At 36.9% G+C, this 22353-nt stretch overlaps 1 protein-coding gene across 1 annotated transcript in view; it reads left to right on the forward strand.

Annotated features, from left to right (window-relative positions):
• LOC131277399 (nuclear pore-associated protein 1-like) overlaps positions 1-21710 on the forward strand; it is a 43911-nt gene extending 22201 nt beyond the window's left edge. The window contains exon 2 of the mRNA XM_058292428.2: positions 21022-21710. Within this exon, the coding sequence (XP_058148411.2) occupies positions 21022-21710 (689 nt within the window). The remainder of the gene's footprint in view (positions 1-21021) is intronic.
• Positions 21711-22353: the final 643 nt, after the last annotated feature.

The following is a 22353-nucleotide window of genomic DNA, read 5'->3' on the forward strand; positions in this document are numbered from 1 at the left end:
AACATCCTAGTTTCTGTGTGCTTGTGGTGTATGTGTTTGCATATTTTGGAAAACATGGCCCCTCAGAAATATCACAATTAAAAATTAGATGATGGATGAATAAGCAACATGTGGTATATTCAAACAATGGAATATTATTCAGCCATAAAAAAGAATGAAGTTCTGACACATGTGACAACATGGATGAACCTTGAAGACATCGTGTTTGGTGAAATAAATCAGACACAAAAGGACAAACACTGCATGATCTCATTTAGACAAAATAATTAAAATAAGCAAACTCAAGGAGTCAGAAATTAGAATACTTTACGAAGAGTCAAGGGAGAGTAAAGAATGGCAAGTTAATTCTTACTTGGTGCGGAGTTTCTGTTAAGGATGATGGAAAAGTTTTGATGAGTGTTAGTGATGGTAACACAACATTGTGGATGTAATAAAACCACAGAATTATATATCTGAATGTGGTGAAAGGGGGACATAAAAAGTGTGTTTATGTTGCTAAAATAAAATAAAATTTAAAAATAGGACTTTATAATACAAACAGTGAACCTTAGTGTAAACTATGAACTTCAGTTAATAATACAATTATTATAATATTCTCTCCCATTATTAAAAACAGTACCATGCTAATGCACAATATTAAAAATGGGGGTGGGGATACAGGAAGTCTATTATGTTTTGCATAATCTTTCTGTAAACCTACAACTGCTCTATTAAGATAAAATAGAACCATATTTTAAAAGATTTAGTGATTCTTAATGTGCAATTTCATTACTGACCTACTGAACTGACTTCTAACAATATTCTAATACAGTATCAAGATAATAAATATCTTCATCTGGTTTTGAAGGCATTTTGGAATTTTGAGTGTTTTACTCTATTGTGAGATAAAGCTTACATACGGAAAGTATGTACAACCTATATAAACATTTTCAAGAAAAAGTAGATTGCTAAGCATCACTGTAGTAGCCATCACCCGAAAAACACTTATAATAATGTGATACTGAAATGTTGTCCATGTGATTGGAAGTGTTTTATACTTGATTTACATAATATTCAGTATGTAAGCTATTATTCCTAATTGAAGAGAAAATAATGGGTTTCAAACATATCCCTCCAAAAAGAATAAATTCACCTGTTTATCTTTATAGACCTCAGAATATACATTATGGAAGCAAACGTAGCTCAGTGGCTGAGTGCACGCTCCATCTGCATGAGGTTTAATCCCTGGTACCTCCTAAAAAGAAAGAAAGACTGTACATTTCATTTTGTTACTGGGTTTTGATAAATAGAAAAAATCTCCCTCTTTATATGTGAAATTATTTCAATTTAATTAATATTAAAATGGAGAGTTTTTTCCAAATATAGTTAAGAAAGTAACCTGAGTTTTAAACCCATAAACAAACTTTATATATATAAGGATCAATAGTTAAGTTCTATTTTCAACTGCAGAAACAGATTGGAGAGGACAATTCATTGATTTAAATATGACATTGCAAATATATTCTCTGAGTACCTGCAGAAAATCTGTGATATAAGTAATATGAATAGGCATTTAAAATGAATAGGTTATTCCACTGTACAACATATATCCGTAAACGTATTCATAACATGTTGGCACATGCAAATGAGGGATTATAGGAGATAATATTTCATTTATGTTTTAATTATCTAAATATATAAGCACATTCATATTTTCTCATCACAATACGTGACATTTCATATTATAAATCCATTAATGTCATTTTCACAAATTATCATTTAAAATAAATTACCAAAAATGTAATTCCAGTTTATGAATGCCATGTACTAACATGAGGCATGTAAATGTGGCAGTATATTCAGTCCAGTTTTGTCTGGAGATCTCAGCAAGAGGATGGGCCCAAAAACACAGGCCATGAGAGGAATTAAAACCTAACCAGATATTCCAAAGACAGACCCTTAATGTGAAAATACTGGTATCCTTACAAGATATCAATTTGATGTTGCCATTGGACAATCCTCTATTTATTGATGTTTTGTTATAAAACATTTTACTTTGAAATAATTTCATGTTTATAGAAGTTTAATAAATGTAGGACAAACAGTTCTTGTACACCCCTTACTTAACTTTCTCTAATGTTTACATTTTAAATAACTATGGCATACTTACCAAAACTAAGCAATTAACCTGGTACAATATTATTTACTAAACTGTTTGTCTCCTCATTTCACCAGTTTTCCCAATAATGGCCCCTATTTCCATTCCAGGAGGCTACAAGGCATGACATTGCCTTTAGTAATTAAATCTTTCTTTGTCTCCTCCCACTTGTGACGGTTTCTCAGTCTTTCCTTGTCATTCACAATCTTGACACTTTTGAAGAGTAATGCTCAGATATTGTAGAGAATGTCTCTCAGTTTGGGTTTGTTAGATGTATTCTCGTGACTAGACTAGAGGTATAGCTTTTGGCTAAAATGACTGCAGAGCTGCAGTAGCCTTCTGATGGCATCAGATTGGGGTATCTGATGTCAACACCACCTATTCCTGGTGATATTCACTTTGACCACTAGGTTAAAATGCTGACTGCCAGGTTTCCCACAGTCAAGTTAGTATTTTCCTTCCCTGCTCCATTTGTTAGAAGGGATTCACGATGTCCAACCCTCTGGAGAATAACATACCTTGGGGACATAGGTTAAAACCTCCATTTTAAATGTACAGATGTGTCAAATGAGATACCTTGCGGCTCTACAACAATCCTGATTCCTAAACTTTTACCACTATTTTTTGCATTCATCTGTGTGTTGGCTGAAGCTGTTTGTACCCCAGAAAAACATGTTCTTAAAGTTAATGCATTCCTGTGGGTGCAAGCCCATTGTCAGTAGACCTTCTGATGAGGTTACTTCCATTAGAGTGTGGCCCGACTCAGTCAGGATGGGTCCTAACCCTATTACTGGAGTCCTTTATAAGAGAAAATGAAATTCAGACAGAGGGAAATGGATGGAAGCAAGAAGCTGAAATCAGTGAAACCTGGAAGAGAAGGGAAAGATCAGGAGATGCCACCAAGTACCTTGCCATGTGGCAGAGGAGCGATGGATTGCCAGGTCTTTGGGAAGAAAGCATTGCCTTGATGATGCCTTGATTTGGACATTTTCTCAGCCCCAAAGCCAGGGGCAAATGAATTCCTGTTTTTTTTTTTTTTTTAAAGATTTATTTATTTATTTCCCCTCCCCTCCCCCGGTTGTCTGTTTTCTGTGTCTTTTTGCTGCGTCTTGTTTCTTGTTTCTTTGTCTGCTTCTGTTGTCGTCAGCGGCACGGGAAGTGTGGGCGGCGCCATTCCTGGGCAGGCTGCTCCCTCCTTCACGCTGGGCGGCTCTCCTTATGGGTGCACTCCTTGCGCGTGGGGCTCCCCTACGCGGGGGACACCCTGCGTGGCGTGGCACTCCTTGCGCGCATCAGCACTGCGCATGGGCCAGCTCCACAAGGGTCAAGGAGGCCCGGGGCTTGAACCGCGGGCCTCCCATGTGGTAGACGGACGCCCTAACCACTGGGCCAAAGTCCGTTTCCCTGAATTCCTGTTGTGTAACCTGGCCCATTTGATAGTATTTTCTTTGAGCAGCCAAGGAACTAAAACAATCTGTGAATTTGCTTGTAACAGTTATTATTGTGGCATTCTAATGGTAATTTTCTATTTCCCTTATTTCTTTTATAATTATTATGTGGAATTCCTCTGTAAATAAGATTTATCCCTTTACCTACATTTCCAATTCATTCCATTACTTATTTATATTAGTACAAAATCGTAAGGATTTGTTATATTCTCTGTATTCTCAAAAATATTAATCCTTACTTATTTTGCTACTGAAGTTGTTGGGGAAAAGAGGGAAGAGGACAGGAAGGGAGGAAGTAAAAGAATTGGGCACAGAATGTTCAGTCCTGTTCTTGTTACAATGAAACTTAACTCCTACAGTTAAATCCTGTGTGCCCATTATGGCCTATGAAACTTTAGAAATAAATACAATAGCAACCTGTAGGGTTATTTCAGTGAAGGTGACTGAACACAAGGAAAAGGTTCTATTCTCTAACAATCGTGACTTTGAAGGGAGCTGCCCATCAAGGCCTCCACAGAGCCCGATTCTCTCCTCTCCTCTCCTCTCCCTATCTTCTCTCACCTCCCTTGCCTATTTCTCTTCCCCCTCTCCCTCTCTTCTTCCTCTTGCTGTCTCTCTGTCTCTACCACTCTTTTTTCCTCTGTCTCTACAATTCAATTTCCAGCCTTATCAACTAATACATGTGCAATTCCACATCACTAAAAACAATTATTGGCGGTGTTACCTAAATAAAAAATGCCATACACAAATGGATGCTATTTTCTGAAAGGCATTTATTTCTGAGGTAAGAACTGAAAAGAAAGGACATTATGAATACTCAATACCAGTTAATTTCAAACTCCATTAGCTCTACAGTCACCTGTCAGGCTTTTTAGGTTTGACAAAATGCTCTTTTTAATCTGAAAAATCATTTTCTAAGACATGGGAAAGAATAGAAATCCATTACTCAAATTCCATAAATTCCTACATGGCTTTATCAAGTTTCTTTGGAAAGAATTCAGACATTTCAAAGATTAAAAAAATTAAAACTGAAGCACTGAAATGTTAATTAATGCACTCAGTGTTGTGCTTTTTTCCCCTTGTCCAAATGGCCTGCTGGCCTTATTTCTGCAATGGCCCTGTCCTATGAGATATCAAGTGTCTTATTGTGACCATCAGTTTCAGGTGATGGCCTTCTCAGAAATAAATGATGTCTAGAATACCTACTCTATGCCCCAAATTCATAAATGCTCTGGCAGTTTGAGATTATTTTATACATACCAAAAAGAGAAAGATGATGTTTGTAAACTAATCTGTCTGGGTATGAAACCCTTAGATTGTACTAAACGCAGCTGAGGAACCTTTGATTAGAGTATCTATAAGATTGCTGTGGGGATCTTTATTATACTACAGCAATGAGCGGTGACTCAGGTTAAGTCCCTACCACCTAGCTGAGTCTGATATAAACAAACAGACAGAGAGAGAGCTCTGCCATGTTTGAGCCTGCCATGTGACAGAAAGGAAAGGCTCAAACAGCTGAGGCCCTGGGAAGAGATGAGCTATTTGCTTGATAGCTCACAGCTGAACTTGGGAAGAGAACAGACAGCTGAGACTGGTACAGGAGGCCCAGAAAGAGAAAAGCTTGGAGATGAAATTGGGAATAAAGCAGAGCAACTGAGCCTGAGAGAGAACACATGGAGGGGAAGGAGAGACCAAGTAGAGATCGCCTGCCATCTTGCTTCAACACACGGCTGCTGACTTTGTTGAGAATGTTCTTATGTTGCCTCAAGCTGGACTTTTCAGAGTCTTGTAACTGTAAGCATTTATTCCAAATAAATACCATTGATAAAAGCCAATAGATTTCTCGCACCTTGCATCAGCACCCTTTTGGCAGTCTAAGACAAATGCTAAAATCCTTTGGAAGAATAAAGTGTTCCCATGAATGGAGTAAATGAATTGCCATCCAAATTTTTTCCTAGTTGCAAATATTTGGTAATAATAACAGAAGCATCCTGACTTCAAATTAATCCTGGAATAACTTTTCACTATGTTCATTTTCAGGCCATGGTAAGATATTCACTCTTGACTATTAACAACTGTGAGTGTCAACTTTCCTCCTGAGAAGGAGAAGGGTGGGTTATCATTTACATACAACAGGTCAAGAGAGAAAAGTCATGCTCATTCTCAAAAGTGGCACTGTAAACGCTAAGACAAAGGGGGACTGACTTCAAAATTCTGCAGGATTTTTTTTACCCTAGAATTTTCTACTTAAGCAAAGCATCAAATGTAGAAATACAGCAAAAGCATTTTCAGATACATAGTGACTTTACATGAGCATGATTTAACATGGAAATATGCCTAGAAAAATCCCTGTTACCCCCGTTTTCCTGGGTTATTTACCAGTGCCCCCTTTCCCTCTCTAAAGTGCTGTAGTTTATATGAATAATGATATGGCCATCCAACTTTACATGCATTCTTTCCTAGAAACATCACAGAGGGTGTCTTAGTTTGCCAGTCTGCAATGACAAATACTACACAATAAACTGACTTAAGCTACAAGAATTTATTTGTTCTTAGCTTTGGAAGCTAAAATCCCAACATCTGTCGCATACTGGCACTGGCTTATTGCAATCCTGGGAGTTCCTTGACTGCATATCTGCCTCCACTGCATGGTCATCTCTCTCACTCTCTCTCTCTCTCCCCCCTCTCCCTGCCCCCCCCCTCACGGCCCCATCTTCTCTTCTAGTTTTCCACTGACTTCCAGCTTCTTTCTCCCCCCTTTGGTTTTCTCTTCTTTTTATAAGACCTCCCATAAAACAGATTCACCGTGTTTCAGTTGAATCAAAACATGATTAAAAATAATCTTCCCAAGGTCCTATTTACACAGGAGTTCACACCGCCCACAGGAATGCTGGTTAAGATGTAGAGCACAGTTTGTTGGGGTACATAATTCAACCTACTACTGAGGTATGCTTCATTGAAAGAGGGAGTAAAAAATGAGCAACATAGATGCTTAGGTAAAATGTAAGAAACATGGGGATGTAGGAAAAAAGTATACCAGGAAGCTTGCTATGTGGTGGAGTTACCTCTCTAGGTGCCTGAGGAAAAGAAGGCGTCTTGTTTTCCAGAGCTTCTATGACAAATACCACACACTGCTTTCATGAGTAACAGGAATGTCTTGCCTCAAAATTTGGGAGACTGATAGTTCAAAATCAATGTCTCCACAGGCCGTGTTTTCACCTAGGGTCTGTGGCTTGCTGGGGCTGGATTTCCTAGACTTGCATCTCTGCCTCAGTTGGTCTCTTCAGTCTCTCGGTGCTACTGACTGTATCAGATTTCCTCTTCCTTATAAGGTTTCCAGTCATGTGGAATAAGGCTCACACTGATCCAGTTTGGCATCATCTAAATAGGATTTTCCAAGACCCTATTCACAAAAGAACCAATCTAACTATGTAAAAAAAATTGTTACAAGCTTTTTTTGATCAGTTGCTTCCAGGGAGTTGGATGTGAGAAAAGATTAAGGGGGAAAATGGGGGAGGGGGGCACTCTATTTTCTTTTTTCTTTCTCTTCTCTTTATGTGCACATAAAATTTAGAATTGTTTTATGTTCACAGTGATTTGAAGCTTTATCATTATGAAAATTTACTTTTGTATCTCATAATTCTTTAAACTTAAAGTCTACTTTGATATTAGTAGAGTATATTAGTGTAGTTCTTCTAGGCTTCTTTTCTTTTTTGATTTATGTTTTTATGATATATCTATTTCTATTGCTTTACTTCTAACATTTCTATGTCTTCATAATTTAGGTATTTATTTCAAGAAGCATATAAATTTTTAAAATCCAGACTGCGTATCTTCATCTCTATAGTATGTTTATATTTATTATGAGACATGATGTCAATATTTTTGGGCTTAATATAACTTCTTCACCTTGTTTTCTACTTCTTCCACTTATTCTATGTCTATTTTCAGTTCTTATTCCTTTCTTCTTGGAGGAAAGGGTGTTGTTTATTATTCCAATGTTTACTTTTTAGTATATTGCTTGTTACGTGCTCTTTTTCTCGTTTTATTTGCAATCCTAGACATTACAACATGTACCCTTTACTTACATTTTAAATATACATTAAGTCTTTTGCCTCTTCCTGGAAAACTCAAGGCCCTATGATCACTTTGACTACATTTACATACTTTTGACACATATGATATCATTGCTATGTTTTGTTCTCTCTTTTTTTTTATTCCTTTTAACATCTCTGACCTGCTGTCTGAGGATTTCAATGCCATTGCTTCAGGCTTTCATTATTTATGTTATAAAGTCAGGTGTTAATCTAATTTTTTTGGTCTTTTAAAGATAATCAGTTGTTTGTGAAAGCTTAATTTTCTAACAATATTTCTAATATTAGTGTCAAGATAATAAATATCTACACTTGACTGAAGGCCTTTTGGAATTTTTAGTGTTTATCCCTGTTGTGAGATATAGTCTACATAGAGAAAGTATGTACAACTATAGGCACACCTTCAAGAAAAATTATATTGCTAACATCACTGTAGCCATCACCTGAGAAAATGCTATGTTCTTCTACACACGATTTAAATTTCCTTTTGACAATTTGTTAGGTACTTTAGTAAACTCAAATGACTTTAAGCCAATCAAAATAGGTATTTTAATCCAATCCTTGTATTATGAGCCTACCTACCAGGGAGTAGAAGGATTAGCTGGTTGCCCTCCTGCAGCTCTGAACTCCAGTGTATGTCTGTCAAAAGTTCTGCTGTTCTCAAAGCTTCTTAGTATTCACTCCTGAAATCCTCAGATGGGCCAGGAGAAAAGGTGCCCAAATCCATCCTCATCTATCTTCCAAATAATATCTTCTGTAGTATTTTGTATAGCTTTTTGAATAAATCTCCACTGAAAAGCTGGTTCAGTTAATCTACTGTTATTGAAAGTGAATCTATAATACATTGTTTTAACATTGGTTTCTATTTTCAAGTTTATAGCAGCTTGTTTGCATTTTCCTTCAAGTTGGAATTTCAGTCATTGTATCAATTTATCCCTATGATGATATACAAATTATAATATAATCATTACTTAATGCAATGGATTGACCTGGATTAGCTGAGTTTTTATTCTTCTTTGGCATTCATAGACAATGAATCATATGAAATGTTAGTACTTATAATGTCCTTTAGAATGGTAGAACCTGAAAATAAACTAATATACACACTTCTTGAAAGGAATACTATTGGGCGCTGCATCCTTCCTTTTTTTCCTTAAAACTCATAGGTGGTAGAAACCACTGTTGTTGCTCTTCTTTCCTTGTTTACACACATGTCAGAAGAGATCAGTGACTCACCTTCAGTCCTTTTTAAGCAAGTTACTTTATTCTAGCTTTCTGGTCAGCAGGTGCACCAGCAGTGTGACATTCCAGAGACTACTTATCACTCAGCATTCCCGATACATAGACTGAAGGTAAAATAAATTGCAGTTATATTTCTGGCTACATTAGCATAATTCTGGTTTGCTGGCAGCTCCAGAAGTAAAAAACAATCCCCTATTGTTTAAATAAGAGTTCCGTGGTGTCTTTCAACAATATTCCTTAAATCTTGAGTATCCAGCATGCTTAAGGACAGTACATTTCAGAAAATTCCTGTCTTCCAACCAGAAGTAGCAGTCACTATGCAGAAACAAACATTTCTTTTCAATGTTTTCTGATTCTGTATACCTTGGTTATTAAATGTCTCTAATACATATTTCTCCCCTTGAATCTGTCAGCATAGAAATGTACTGAAATGAGTTAAAATCGGTGATTTTTTTTTTGTAAAATATATGCTGCAGTGAGATCAAAATGAAAGATTCAGAATTCACCTCTCCTTTTTTTTCATACAAGGCTTCATGAACACTTAATAAAAGCTGGATAACATACTTTGACTGTTCTTTTAATGTATTTAAATAGACTCTTAACCAACCAAGCTGCAAGATTATCTGGTGAACATGTCTAACCAATCATGAAACAAAAGATCTTTCAGTATATACAGTAGCATAGCTTGTAGATACTTGGGAATATACAAACATAAATTCGGAAACATTCAAGAACTAAAGTATTTTATGTGTTATTATTTCTAAAATCAAAGTCCACATTTGCTTCTCTTAAATAATGGCCAATAAAAGTGAACTTTCAATATAAAATATGCAATTAAATTATATAAAATTGAAGCACAGAAGGATTATTTCCTTTCTCTTCTGGAGCACATATTATTTATTGTATGCCATTTCTTTCTCTAAAATATATCTTTAATCTGTCCCTTCCATTCAGCTGCATTGACATCAACCTAATCTGGGCCACAGACATTTCTCAACTAAACTATTTCAATAGCTGCGTAAATCTCCACCCTGATTCCTCTCTTGTCCTTGTCCAATCAGTCTGCAAACAGAAGTCATTGTAATCTTTTATAAGTATAAATCAAATAAACTCAGGGCCTGTTTAAATCTCCAAATGCTCTAGGGGGCTGGTGCTGACTTGGTTTCCTCAATACCCGTTTTCCACCTCTAATATCTGACTCTGTCATCAGTTGGGAATGTATGTTTCCAGACTCCTTTCTACACAATTAATACCTGACAGGGATTAAAAGCAAGGGCCACATCTATTGTTTCCTTAAGTGTTGATTCAGAACTATGAGCCATCTCAGAGGAAAAAAGCATTTAACCCACAGAGAGAAGAAAATCCTTATAAAGAAAGGTGGTTAGATGAAGAAACTTTATAAGGGAGCAGATCCTTACAGGAGAAAGGGAAAAGACCATTTCAATGACTACTGGAGTCCCTGCACCACATTGCCCACATTTTTCTTTGGCTCATTCTTTACAGGGTTTTGGAATATAGAAGACTACCAAGAAAAAAGAACGTGAGAGATTGGTGTTTTAATTAATTAGGTAATAACAAAAGTATTCATTACTTTTTACCTAGCACTCTCTGCCAGGCTTTACTCTGTATGCTTAATGTCATTTTTGTTTTTTAAGAAGTTTTAGATTATATAAATATTACATTAAAAATATAGGGGATTCCCATATACCCCACAACCTCTCCCTCCAACACTTTCCCCCTTAACAACATCTTTCTTTTGTGTGGTACATCTGTTACAATTGGTAAACACATATTGAAGCATTGCTACTAACCATGGACTATAGTTTACATTACAGTTTACACTTTGCACCACTTAATTTTATAGGTTTTGACAAAATGTATAATGGCCTGTACCCATCATTGCAATGTCTTGCAGGACCATTGCACTGCCCCCCAAGTGCCCCTTGTTACATCTATTCTTCCTTCTCCCTCCTCAGAACTCTAGAGGCCACTGCCTTTATAGCCATGATACAAGTTCCTATATCCTCACGTCAGCCCTACGAGGTACACTTGTGCTGTTTATCTGTCTCTCAGCTTCAAGGTCATCCTGGTAGAGTCTGTGCTGTGATACTGGTCCTGAGAGCACGAAAGCTGCATTCCCCGTGCTCCTGTACCTGTTGGCTGCCCGTTGCTTTCTCCCAGTAGCAGGCACTTCTACTCCCCCTGTTCTAGGGGTCAAAGATGCTTCCAGAGGTTATTAATGTCAGGGTTACTTCAACCCTGACTTATTGCTCTTTCATTTGTTCAGCAACCACAAAATCAATTTTCCATGCTAGATTTCCAAATCTTAATATGCCTGGAATGGTTCCTCCCTTTCTGACTGATACCTGATGGTTGCAGTATTGTTATGTCCATTTTATTAATTAGAAAACTCAAGCAAAAATGGATTAAGTAACATGCCTAGGATCATACAGTGGGAAGTGGCAGAGAAAAGATTCGAACCAGGCAGTCTGGCATTGTTTATAAACTTCTCTGAGTAATATTAGCTTTTCTAGCAAGTGTTCAATTGTATTCATAAAGTCCATTCTTTTTAAGCAATCCCTTATTTTATCTAATGGCTGTTCCTTAAAGAACAGTCAAACACGTTTGGATATTTTTCCAGCAAACACATTTTTTAAGGTAGGGAGCCACAAATAGTAATTTAGTTATATTATTTTGGTTACCCCAGGCAGACGTGGCCTAATTCCCCTCTCCCCCCACTTTTAGGCACCAAAGGGTAGGTTGAGAAATTGTGTCGTTCTCCCTGATTGCAGAAGCCGAGCCTGCAGGGCCACCAAGCTCCCACAGAGCTGGCAGAGCAGAATAGCTTTTCATTTTGTGCCCTGTTTCCCGTGGTGCTGTCGTGGAGAAATACTGACAACTTATCTTTGTCCCCCTCTGTCTCCAAAGCTTGTTCAGGAATAAGCTGGGTCTTCAGTGTCTCTTTATCAGCAGTCTCCCACGCAGGGCTTAGAAACCCTAAGTGATGCCCTATTCTGAAAGAATTAATGATGAATGTACAAGTAACTGTCAGGTAAAATTTTCCACTTAATTTTTTGGAAAGCATGATACTCCTGGATGAATTAATACATGAAGGAACGTTTCTAGAAGGAATGAACTCATCAGTGTTTTCTAGCCCCTGCGATGTCTTCCTACGATGTTGTATTCCCATGCAGAAATTGTGTGTTTGCCCTGGATTTTGAGTCCTGGGTGTGAAGGCTACTCTGCCCCTTACAAGCCCTGGAGCCTCACTCAACACCTCTATCTTTATGCTTTTGTGTTGGGCAGGTTTTCCTAATCACTCTATAATAGGAGAATCTATGTAGGAGTCCTAAAAATGGCATAAAATTGGGTAATTAGTACTTTAATTTGTATTTTAAAGCAATTTTTAATACACATGGGAGTCTAAAAGGACAGAATAGGATGCTGAGTTCACAACTTCCCAAACAACAGGTTATTCTTTTAGAGTATATTGTCAAGTGTATTACAAAAGTGTGTCAACTAACGTTAGTCCCTGCCCTGCTACGACAGCACATTTCTGGAAAGGAATGACTTCATAGAACATTATGTGTGTGTCCTTTTTTTTAATAATAAAAAATAAATACATATGAATATGAATTTTTTGTATACCTCAGTATAAACTACCAAGCAAAAATGGAATCTAAACGGAATTGCAAACAGGATACACTAGCGTATTTTAGAGGACTCCTCTGCATATGAATTATTATAATAGTTATCTCAATCAGTTATGCTTAAAATCAAAACATGCTCCATTAGGTTAACTAGAGAATTGTTTTTTTTAAAAAATCCTGCATTACTATGGAATTACACCTAAATACCTTGAAGTTGAGAGTTGAGACCAGCTCCACATAAGGAACAGCTGGACCAGGAGGCACCACAGAACTTAAGAAAGAGACACAAGTAGGAAAAGATGGGAACGGGGGACTCAGAGCCTCAAGGACGAAGGGCCTCGACCCACGCTTCCACGTCGTATTTACTGAATATCTCAGGGATGGGAGTAAAGTTACTTTTTATTCTTTTAGATAACATTTTGCCAGAGCAATCATGTCCGCGTTTTCCCCCTGTATGCCCTGCACAGTTTAAATGTTTCTCTCTGTAGAAGGCACACGTTGTTCAGAGCAGCGTTCGCTCCTGAAAGAACCTAATGTTCTAAGGTCCTACCCCCATCTGGGGTATGGAAACATTTTAACCTCCAGCCATTAGCTCCACAGAGACTTAGTTTACACAATTCGTAAAGATATTATTGAATGAGCCTGGACAAGCTGCTTTCGTTCATTTCACAGAATGAAGGTAAATCATCAAAATCTTAGCAAATCAGTTAACTTTTTAGAGAATGATCAATTGTGGTTTGATTACCTAGAAGACAAACGTTTACATTGGAATGAGAATTTTTTAAGTAATAAATGGAAAGAACTAAAGTTTTATTTAAGCCTCGATAATTGCAATAGACAGAGTAGTTATTTGGCAGTGAAATGTTACTGCGGTCTAGCAACAGTGCAAATGTGAAGGTGCCTTAGACAGGAACCATTTCAATCTGCTCATTTTTCAGGGAGTAAAGGAACAAGTCAAGAGTTAACATAATGTCCTCAAAGCCACACAACCAGAATGTGATCAGTCTGGAATGAAAACACAAATGTCTTTATCTGTCCCTGTTTGAAAAGAAACTGAGAGTGGGATTACATCTATTTCAGCAGGAATGTTGGCAAGATGGTTATTCCTTTGGCCAGTCACATAAAGGCATAAGGCTCCAAGTTGAGAACAAACTAAGGAATTTTCACAATGTATTTTTAGTAATAACAAAAGTACTTTGGGGTTGAATGTAGTCCCAAACAATCCCCATTTCTCAATCTTTCTATCCTCAACACAGCCACAGCAGGGATATGCACTGGACCTACCAATGGCCACTGTCATTTAAACTGCCTGGTGGCATTTTGTTTGCATTATAAATGCAATACCTAAACTTTTAATTTGGAACGTTCACAAGAGAAACAAATATCAAACCACAATAATGTATTCACGTCTTTTTTTCAACAACACTTCTTTGTTTCTAAAAATAATTTTCTCCATTCATTTTTTATGAAATTTAATAATTCTGTCCATTGGTATTGGACTCATAAGCTTTCATTTGACAAATGATAGCTAAACATTTTCCACACTTCTCTTTAGACTGCTGCTCATGTCTCAATTTCTGAAAGTAATTAATTTATTGGGCCACTTACTAATTTGTTAAAATTGAGTTGCCTCTGAATTATCTTTGTTCATATTATTATTATTTTCTCAGGATGAATTTCTCAAATTTACATTTTGTGAAAGGTATTTTTATTTTATTCCTTAATTTTTTTTCATCCAAAGTGCTCTACCAATTTATATTGGCAACACTAAATTATAAATATAATCCACTTTTGAATCTTATCGAAATAGGCATACTTTTAAGAATATTTTACAATATATAGACAATAATGGAATCTTATTTTCATTCAGTTTTTTCCCCTTCAATATTAATTTTCAATAATTTTAAGGCTTAGTGATTTTGCTGGGTTTCTCACAAGGCATCTGTAGCAGTTTGATATGGTTATGAACTCCAAAAATAGATGTTGGATTATGTTTGTCATCTGGTCTGCACCTGGGCATGACTGAGTTCTGACTAGGGCTTTGATCGGGTCATGTTATTAGAGCACCCCACCGAGGGGTGGGGACTCATAGATAAGAGGCATGGCAAAGGACAGAGCTGAGGGCTTTTGATGTTGGAGTTTTGATGTTGGAGATGGAAGCCTTTAGCTGGAGCCCCAGGGAGAGAGACAGAGCTATTCGCCAGATAGTCTACAGCTGACCCTGTGGAGAGAGGCAAAACCTAGAGAGCCTCATAGTCTACAGCTGACCTTATGGAGGAAACATAGGAGCTGAGCCCAGAGGAGCCAAGGAAGCCTGAACCCTCACAGGTGCCGGCAGCCATCTTGCTCCCACACGTGAACATAGACTTTGGTGGGGGAAGTAACTGATGCTTATGGCCTGGTATCTGTAAGCTCCTACCCCAAATAAATACCCTTTATAAAACCCAACCAATTTCTGGTATTTTGCATCAGCGCCCCTTTGGCTGACTAATACACCCTTGATCAGGTCCACTGGACATACAGTCAACTCCAGGCTCCATGGGAAAGTGATCCAGTCCCAGGCTCGGGCTGTTCCCTGCCCTCAGGTCCACTGGCTGCTGCCATGTGGCTGTCTCCATAGGGCAGTCCACAGCACGGCTGCTGGGTCGCCTTCGAGCAAAAGGCAGAGAGTGGGCACCCTACATGGAAGCTGGAGTCTCTTTGTGACCTAATTGTGGAAGCGATTTCCCATCATTTCTCCTGTATTCTGTTAGTTAGGAGTAAGCATCTAGGCCCAGCCCACACTCAAATGGAAATAAATAATAAAAAATTGACATGAGGGTGTAAACACCAGGAGGTAGGGGTCATTGGAAGCCATCTCGGAACCCACCTACCACGGAGAGCCTTTGCAAACGCCTGGTTGTGACGTCTCAGTTTTTTTCTTCATGTTTTCTTTTGTTTTTAACTCATTTATAAGAACTATCTATTCAATAAACAAGCCCTTTGCCATATGTTTGTGTGCATACATATTCTTAAATGTAATCAATTTTCCTTTATGATTAACACTTTTTATGTAAAGACACTCTTCTCAGTTCCAGTAACATAGGATATTTTCCTTAATTATCTCTTAGAAATACTATTGTTTTAAATTTTATTTTTCAAAAGTTAAGATCTACAATATTTCTGGAGTTTATTTTTTAATGTATGAGCTCAAGTAAAGACCAAATTTTATTTTCTTTAACAGAGGTTATTCTTCTGCCTGAAGAAAACCTTTGAGTAATTTCTTAGTGCAGAGTTTCCTGTCACAAATTAGGACCATTTTATTGTTCTTCTTTTATTAAATTTCAGCTTCATTCTTAAAATACACTTTCATTTGGAATAGAATAGTAGATTTGCAAGCATTTCATTTTAAATTTGATGAAATTATACCATTGTCTGTAAAAACGTCCCTATCATATATTCAACTTTTATTACATCTTCAAATATTGCATCTACTCTATTCTGTCTCCTTCCTGCTAGAATTCTACTACAACCATTCTCCTTGTATCAAATGATTTTATTTTTCTAGTTTATATTTTACAACATATTTTATTCTTTCCAGACCTTAGGTTTGTTTGGTTGGTTTACATCTGGAAGGACGCAAGATGCATTTGTCATCCCATATCAACTTAACCCAATAAGGAATTTCAAAGCTAGCTCTTAGTTTCTGTGAGTGTCAGTATATTTTGGATAATCTTCTTTGTGGTGTGCCCTTCTTGTTCTCAATCTGAAGAATACAGGGTTTCCAAGACATTCCTAAAATGGTGAGTCTTGAACTCCAATGTGTTGGCTAGCTGCCAAATCCTGCTCAGGTTTTTGTAAGCTTCTTGAATCAACAGGTACCCCTTGAGGGAAGTGTTCCTGAAGGCCCAGCTCACGTCCTTGCTTTGCTCTTCCTACATCTTGACCACATGTCTCCATTTCCATATAGCTCGCTGACAATTTCCAGAAGAGGTCCTCCTTTTTAATTTCCTAATTGTTTTGGAGCCCTTGTTAACCTGAATTAGTCTTCCATTTCTAAAAGATGAGCACAAAAGTAATACATTGCTAATACACAAGGAATATGTGAATAGACTTTTGTCATAATAAATGAAGCATTGTTGAAAAAGCCAAGATCCCCTTTGCACAACTTCTAATTCCTGTATCCCTCACTGATGTTAGTATTGAAGACATCTTGGTATGTCCCTCCCTAGACTGGTTCTGAAACGGTTTCCGTGTGTTCTTGTTAAATATCTAGAATTTGAATTTGGTTGTACATAAATTGTATCACCAAGTTAAAATTACTATGAAACTCATCAGTGCCATATCTTGAAACTATTTTTTATGTCTGTAAACAAAGTTATTTTATGCTTTTTAAGTAGTGGCATAGTATTTTATAGTATCAATAAATCATAATTTTTTACAATTCAATGCTTTATGTTTTTTAAAGATTTATTTATTTATTTATTTCTCTCCCCCCTTCACCCTGGTTATCTGTTCTCTGTGTCTATTTGCTGCGTCTTCCTCTTTGTCTGCTTCTGTTGTTGTCTTATTAATAGATGTTTAGTGTATCTCTAATGGGTCATTGTTAAAAACAGTGCTACCTCGAGCATCTTTGTATGCACATCTACATGCATGTGGAGTGCTTCTCTGGGTTACATACTAAGATGAGGAATAACTCATTGATGAAATATTTGCATTTAAAAATTCATAATAAAGTATCTCAATCACTCAACATCTATTTGTCTATTTATTTGTTTTGCCACATTAGAATATGGGAGGATTCACCCTTTTCCTACTAACTTTCCTCACATCTAATACTATCAAATATTTAAATGTTTGATTGCATGATATGCATTTTTATTTAGTTGTATTAGTCAGAAAAGGCTAGGGAATGCAGTGATTTTTTTTTTTAACACAAGTCCTAAATCATAGTGCTTAAAGCTTCCAAGTTTATTTTTTGCTCATGCAAAGTCACTTCAGGTTTTGTGTGATTGACAAAGCATTTGTCTCCATGTGATGGATCCAGGTTTTAATTTATACCAATCTGTGCTTGCACATTTGCTCCAGCAAGGAAAAAGTGAGCTGGAGAAACAAAGGCTGGAAATTAAATGTTACCAAAAGTGACATCCACACTCCACTTGCCATTATAAGTAACATGCACATGATTGAATTCAAGGGTATTAGGGAAAAGAAACCTTCTGCATGCCTGGAAAGACAAATGATAGAAGAACATGTATCTGTGAGCAAGAAGTTCAAGATGGATATTTAGCCTTTCAGAATAATGCATGCAAAAAGCCACACTGCCACCAAAGACTGAAGGCAGATAATCCCACATTGCCTCTAACAGGAGGCATATTTATGGGAAAGTTTTAATTTTTTTTCAAAACTATCCACTTTTGGGGGATTGCCAATCAGCTACACACGACTAAATTACTGGAAAATTTATTCAGTGGGATTTTTTTTTCAAAATCCTAAATATAGGTTTATCTTTATTTGAGATGTTAAATTGCCTCTGTTTTGGGTGTAAATTTCCCTCTATTCTATCATCCATGGATTTGGGTCTTTCTGAAGTATTTGATGGGGAGACAAAAGAGTTAATTATTTTGCTGCTATAAAATAAAGAATTTCTGACTCACTGCTAACTTTGCCACATAGGAGTTGTGGACATGCTGAGGACAAAATGTGTGTCTCTCTTTCCCCGTATATGTATTCCTTCTTCAAAACTTAGGATTTTACGTGCACTGATAAAATACAGCTAGCTGGTTATGTTACTGAAATGGAGGTTGTTAAAATGGCTGAATAAATTACCAGCTGCTTGCAGTCATATCTACTATACACACCGGTTTAGCAACTTCTTATTAAAGGTCATCCTTGACATAAACCAAGAGAACAAAATGTTTTACAAGCTTCTCAGGCAACACAGCACCGTCAGAGGATAGTTTGATGCTATCAGTGTTAAATCCAATGTGAACATTTACAACTGTCTATTTTTATTGTGATGCATTTTATTCAGCCCTAGGTAGAGGAGGGATACTGAGATTAAATTATTCACTTCACAAATATTTCCATCACTACTGTGTGCGGTCACCACATCGAATAGAGTGGTGAGCTATACGTGTATGGTCTTCGATGGACCTTACGGTTTTGGGGAGAAAGACAGTTATAAAGAAACACATGTGTACATGAATAATTACAGATTTTGATAGATTTTCTGAAGGACAAGAAGAGGGCTCTGTTAGAGTAATTGGGTATTATTTCATATGCGATGGAGGTGTCAGCTTGTCAAGAGTTAGGGAAAGAGGTCTGGAGAAAATCACATTATTAAGCCTAAAAGATTGAGGGATGTTCCCTAAAGCACAGTAAACTAACATGATTCTAACTCATAGAACTTCCAGCATATATTGACTGGCAGCAACATGATATATATTACTTAAGCTAAAACTTAATAATGCGAGCAAAACGTGGTGATGTTGTTTTCCCATAACCATTTCTCCCCAATAGGAATACCACAAGCTACAAAAGTATGGAAGCATGGATTAACACATGATAGAGGTGATTGACCAAGAAATTTTTTTGTTCTTGTTTCAGAACCCACTTTCTCCCAAAGGATTATGGTAACACATGATAATTTTGAGAACTATATTAATCTTATGGTTGTAACTGTGATTACAATTTTCTAGAAAGTTTTCTTGTGCCACCATGACCAGAAATAATTGCTTTCTCTTTAGAAATACATAATTTTCTGCAAAATTAACCTGCTTCACTGTAAGTATTATACTTTCAAAGTTCCTGTTTTATTCTTTTCATTAGTTGTCACATATATAGATGGAAGAGGACAAAAAAGGCACAAAAATTCAATGTGCAACTCAATAATTTCTCACAAAGCTAACATTGAAGCAAACACCAAACAAGACATGAATTAAAACTCTACCAATGGTCAGAAGCCATCTTAGACTCTTCACAATCACCACCCCATGTTCACCTCTCAAACACCGAGTTTTATTTACCACCTACGCCTCTATAATTTTACTGCCTACACTTTTATCTTGAACCTTATGGTATACTTTTCTTAACTTCTGAAGTAGAATCATACAATATATATCTTCTTGTGCTTGACAGTTCTATGACTTGATCTTATTATTGTATGTTCCAGTAATTTATTTGTGTTCATTGCTGGAGAGTAGTCCACTGAAAGAGAGAGAGAAAGACAGAGACAGAGGGAGGGAGGGAGGAAGGGAGAGAGAGGTTTATCCAATTCTAACATTTAGGAACATCTGCTTTTTATCCAGTTTTCACTATTTCTAATAATGATATTATGCAAAATTCTTATGCATGTCTCTAGGGACAAGTCTTTTGAGAATTTTCAACTTGTAAAATAGGTAAAACAATAGAGAGATAGTACAAATTTACACCCCCACCAAAAGTATACAAAAATTTCCAAATGTTAGTTATCTTCAAATATAATACGATTTGATCAGACTTTAAAATTTCAAATGTGAGTATAAAGGTCTGTCATTGTGGTTTTAATTTGTATGTCTCTGGTAAGTACTGAGATTGAGCCCATTTCCATATGCATATTCACCATTTAGATACTATCTTCTGTAAAGTGCCTGTTCAAGTCTTTTGTCTATTTTCATATTGCTTTTTTGTATTGAGTTTTCACTTTTTATAGACAAAATGCCATATACCGAAGAGAAGATTTATTGCTCACACCTGCACAAGGATTTCTCCAAGTCTATATACCCTTGGCATTTTTATGTATTTGATTTTTTACAAATTGAAAACAGTTTTATCGAGGTATATATTACACACGATGAATTTGCCCCATGATACATTGGTTTTTGTAAATATATAAAGTTGCACAACCATCAATCCAGTGTTAGCATATTTCTATCTCCTTAAAAAGCTACTTTGCACCCATTTGCAATCAACCCCCACTCCCACCCCATCCCTTGCAACTACTACTATGTTTCTGTCTCTGTAAATTCACTTATTCTGGACATTTTCCCTTGGTCACATTTCCTTTGGAACTTTTTGCTATATTTGGAAAAGAGTGAATATGAGCCTGTCATCTCTCCACAATTTCATGTGTTGCTGATTAATTTATTGTGACAATGGTTCAGGGTCAAAAGAAGTTACCAAAAATCCTCCAAGTCCCAGTTTAGCAAAGAATGTAATAAGAAAATCTTTTATAAGGAGTCAATATTTTAAAATCCCTTAATATAATTCTTGACACTTTTAGCTTTCTAGAATTAATATATTAAGAATTTACATATTTCTTTCATTTCAATAAATTGTTAAACATCTTGAAAGTTTTAATAAATGTGTGTATCTAAAAAATGAAATTCTGAGATATATAGTATTTTCCATCTGGCACTTTCACTTGGCATATATAGTACAAGTTCAGCACAGCCTAGGGCAGTTTTGCAACACCAAGGATCTTCTTTTAGGAAAACTTGATATTATTTTACCACAGCTCTCCTCTGGACCATCACCTGTTTCACAGTCAGCAGAATCTCTTAGGGACACTAAATCTGATGTACTGAGGGAGCCTTCTAAATTACATCAACAAGAGTTACAAGAGTTAAGAAAATCACTGCAGGAAAAAGATGGAACAATCAGAACTCTACAGGAAAAGAATCACAGATTATGTCATTTAATTGCTGCCACCCCAAAGCTAGAAGGAAAAGAACATGAACAAAATGATCCAGAAGTTAAGGAGATAAAGGACAAACAAGATGTTTTTAAAAAGTTACTTAAGGAAAAAGACCTCTTAATCGAAGCCAACAGTGCCAAGTTCCTTTCGTTAAATGAGAATTTCACTAACAAAGTGAAGGAAAATGAACTTTCAACACAGGCAGTGACAAACCTGAAGGAGAGAATATTAATTTTAGAAATGGACATTTCTAAACTGAAAGAGGAAAATGAAAAAATAGCAGAAACATCCAGGGTAAAGGAAACAGAACATCAAGCATTACAAGAGGCTAATACCATGATTTCAATCATGCTGCAAGAAAGGGAGTTTGAGTGCCAGGCAATGAAGGAGAAGGCTCTTGTTTTGGAACAACTACTCAAAGGAAAAGAACAGGACAAGACTGGGGAGTTAGATCAGCTTTTAAATGCAGTGAAATCCATGTAGGAGAAGGCAGCTGTGTTTCAACAGGAGACAGATCAAGTCCTGTTGGCCCTGAAAGAGCAACAAATGGAAAACGGTGCCCTGCAGAATGAGGTACAACATATACATAACAAGGAATTACACTTAAACTGGGAGCTAGAGAGCCTGCATAAGCATGTTTTAGAATCACAAGACTCTTCTACTCGTGAAGCTTTGGCTGCAGAAGACAGGGAGAACAGCCTAAGAAAGAAAGTCACAGCACTGGAGGAGAAGCTACTTTCATCCTCTGATGCAATGAAGGATGCAAGGTGTCAAGCCAGTTTGCAGGTAGCATCATTGCTGGTCGAACTCAATGCAGTCTCCGCACAGAGAGATGAAACTGCACAGCAGCTTTCCATCTCACAAGAACAAGTAAAGCGGTATGCTCTCTCACTAGCCAACCTGCAGGGGGCACTAGACCGTTAACAGGAAGAGGAAAAAGCGATGTATTCTGCTGAACCAGCAAAGCAAAACCACCTTGTAGGGGAATGGAAGACAAAGGCAGAAAATCTGGGAGGAAAACTTTCATCTCTACAGGAACATTTGGATGAGGTGAATATTGCATTACACTCAGCAACGAGACTGAGAGAACAGTTAGATGGGAAGGAGGAACAAGTTAAAAATCTTA

This window comes from Dasypus novemcinctus (genome assembly GCF_030445035.2).
Source record: "Dasypus novemcinctus isolate mDasNov1 chromosome 12 unlocalized genomic scaffold, mDasNov1.1.hap2 SUPER_12_unloc_1, whole genome shotgun sequence".
Taxonomy (NCBI): Eukaryota; Metazoa; Chordata; class Mammalia; order Cingulata; family Dasypodidae; genus Dasypus; species Dasypus novemcinctus.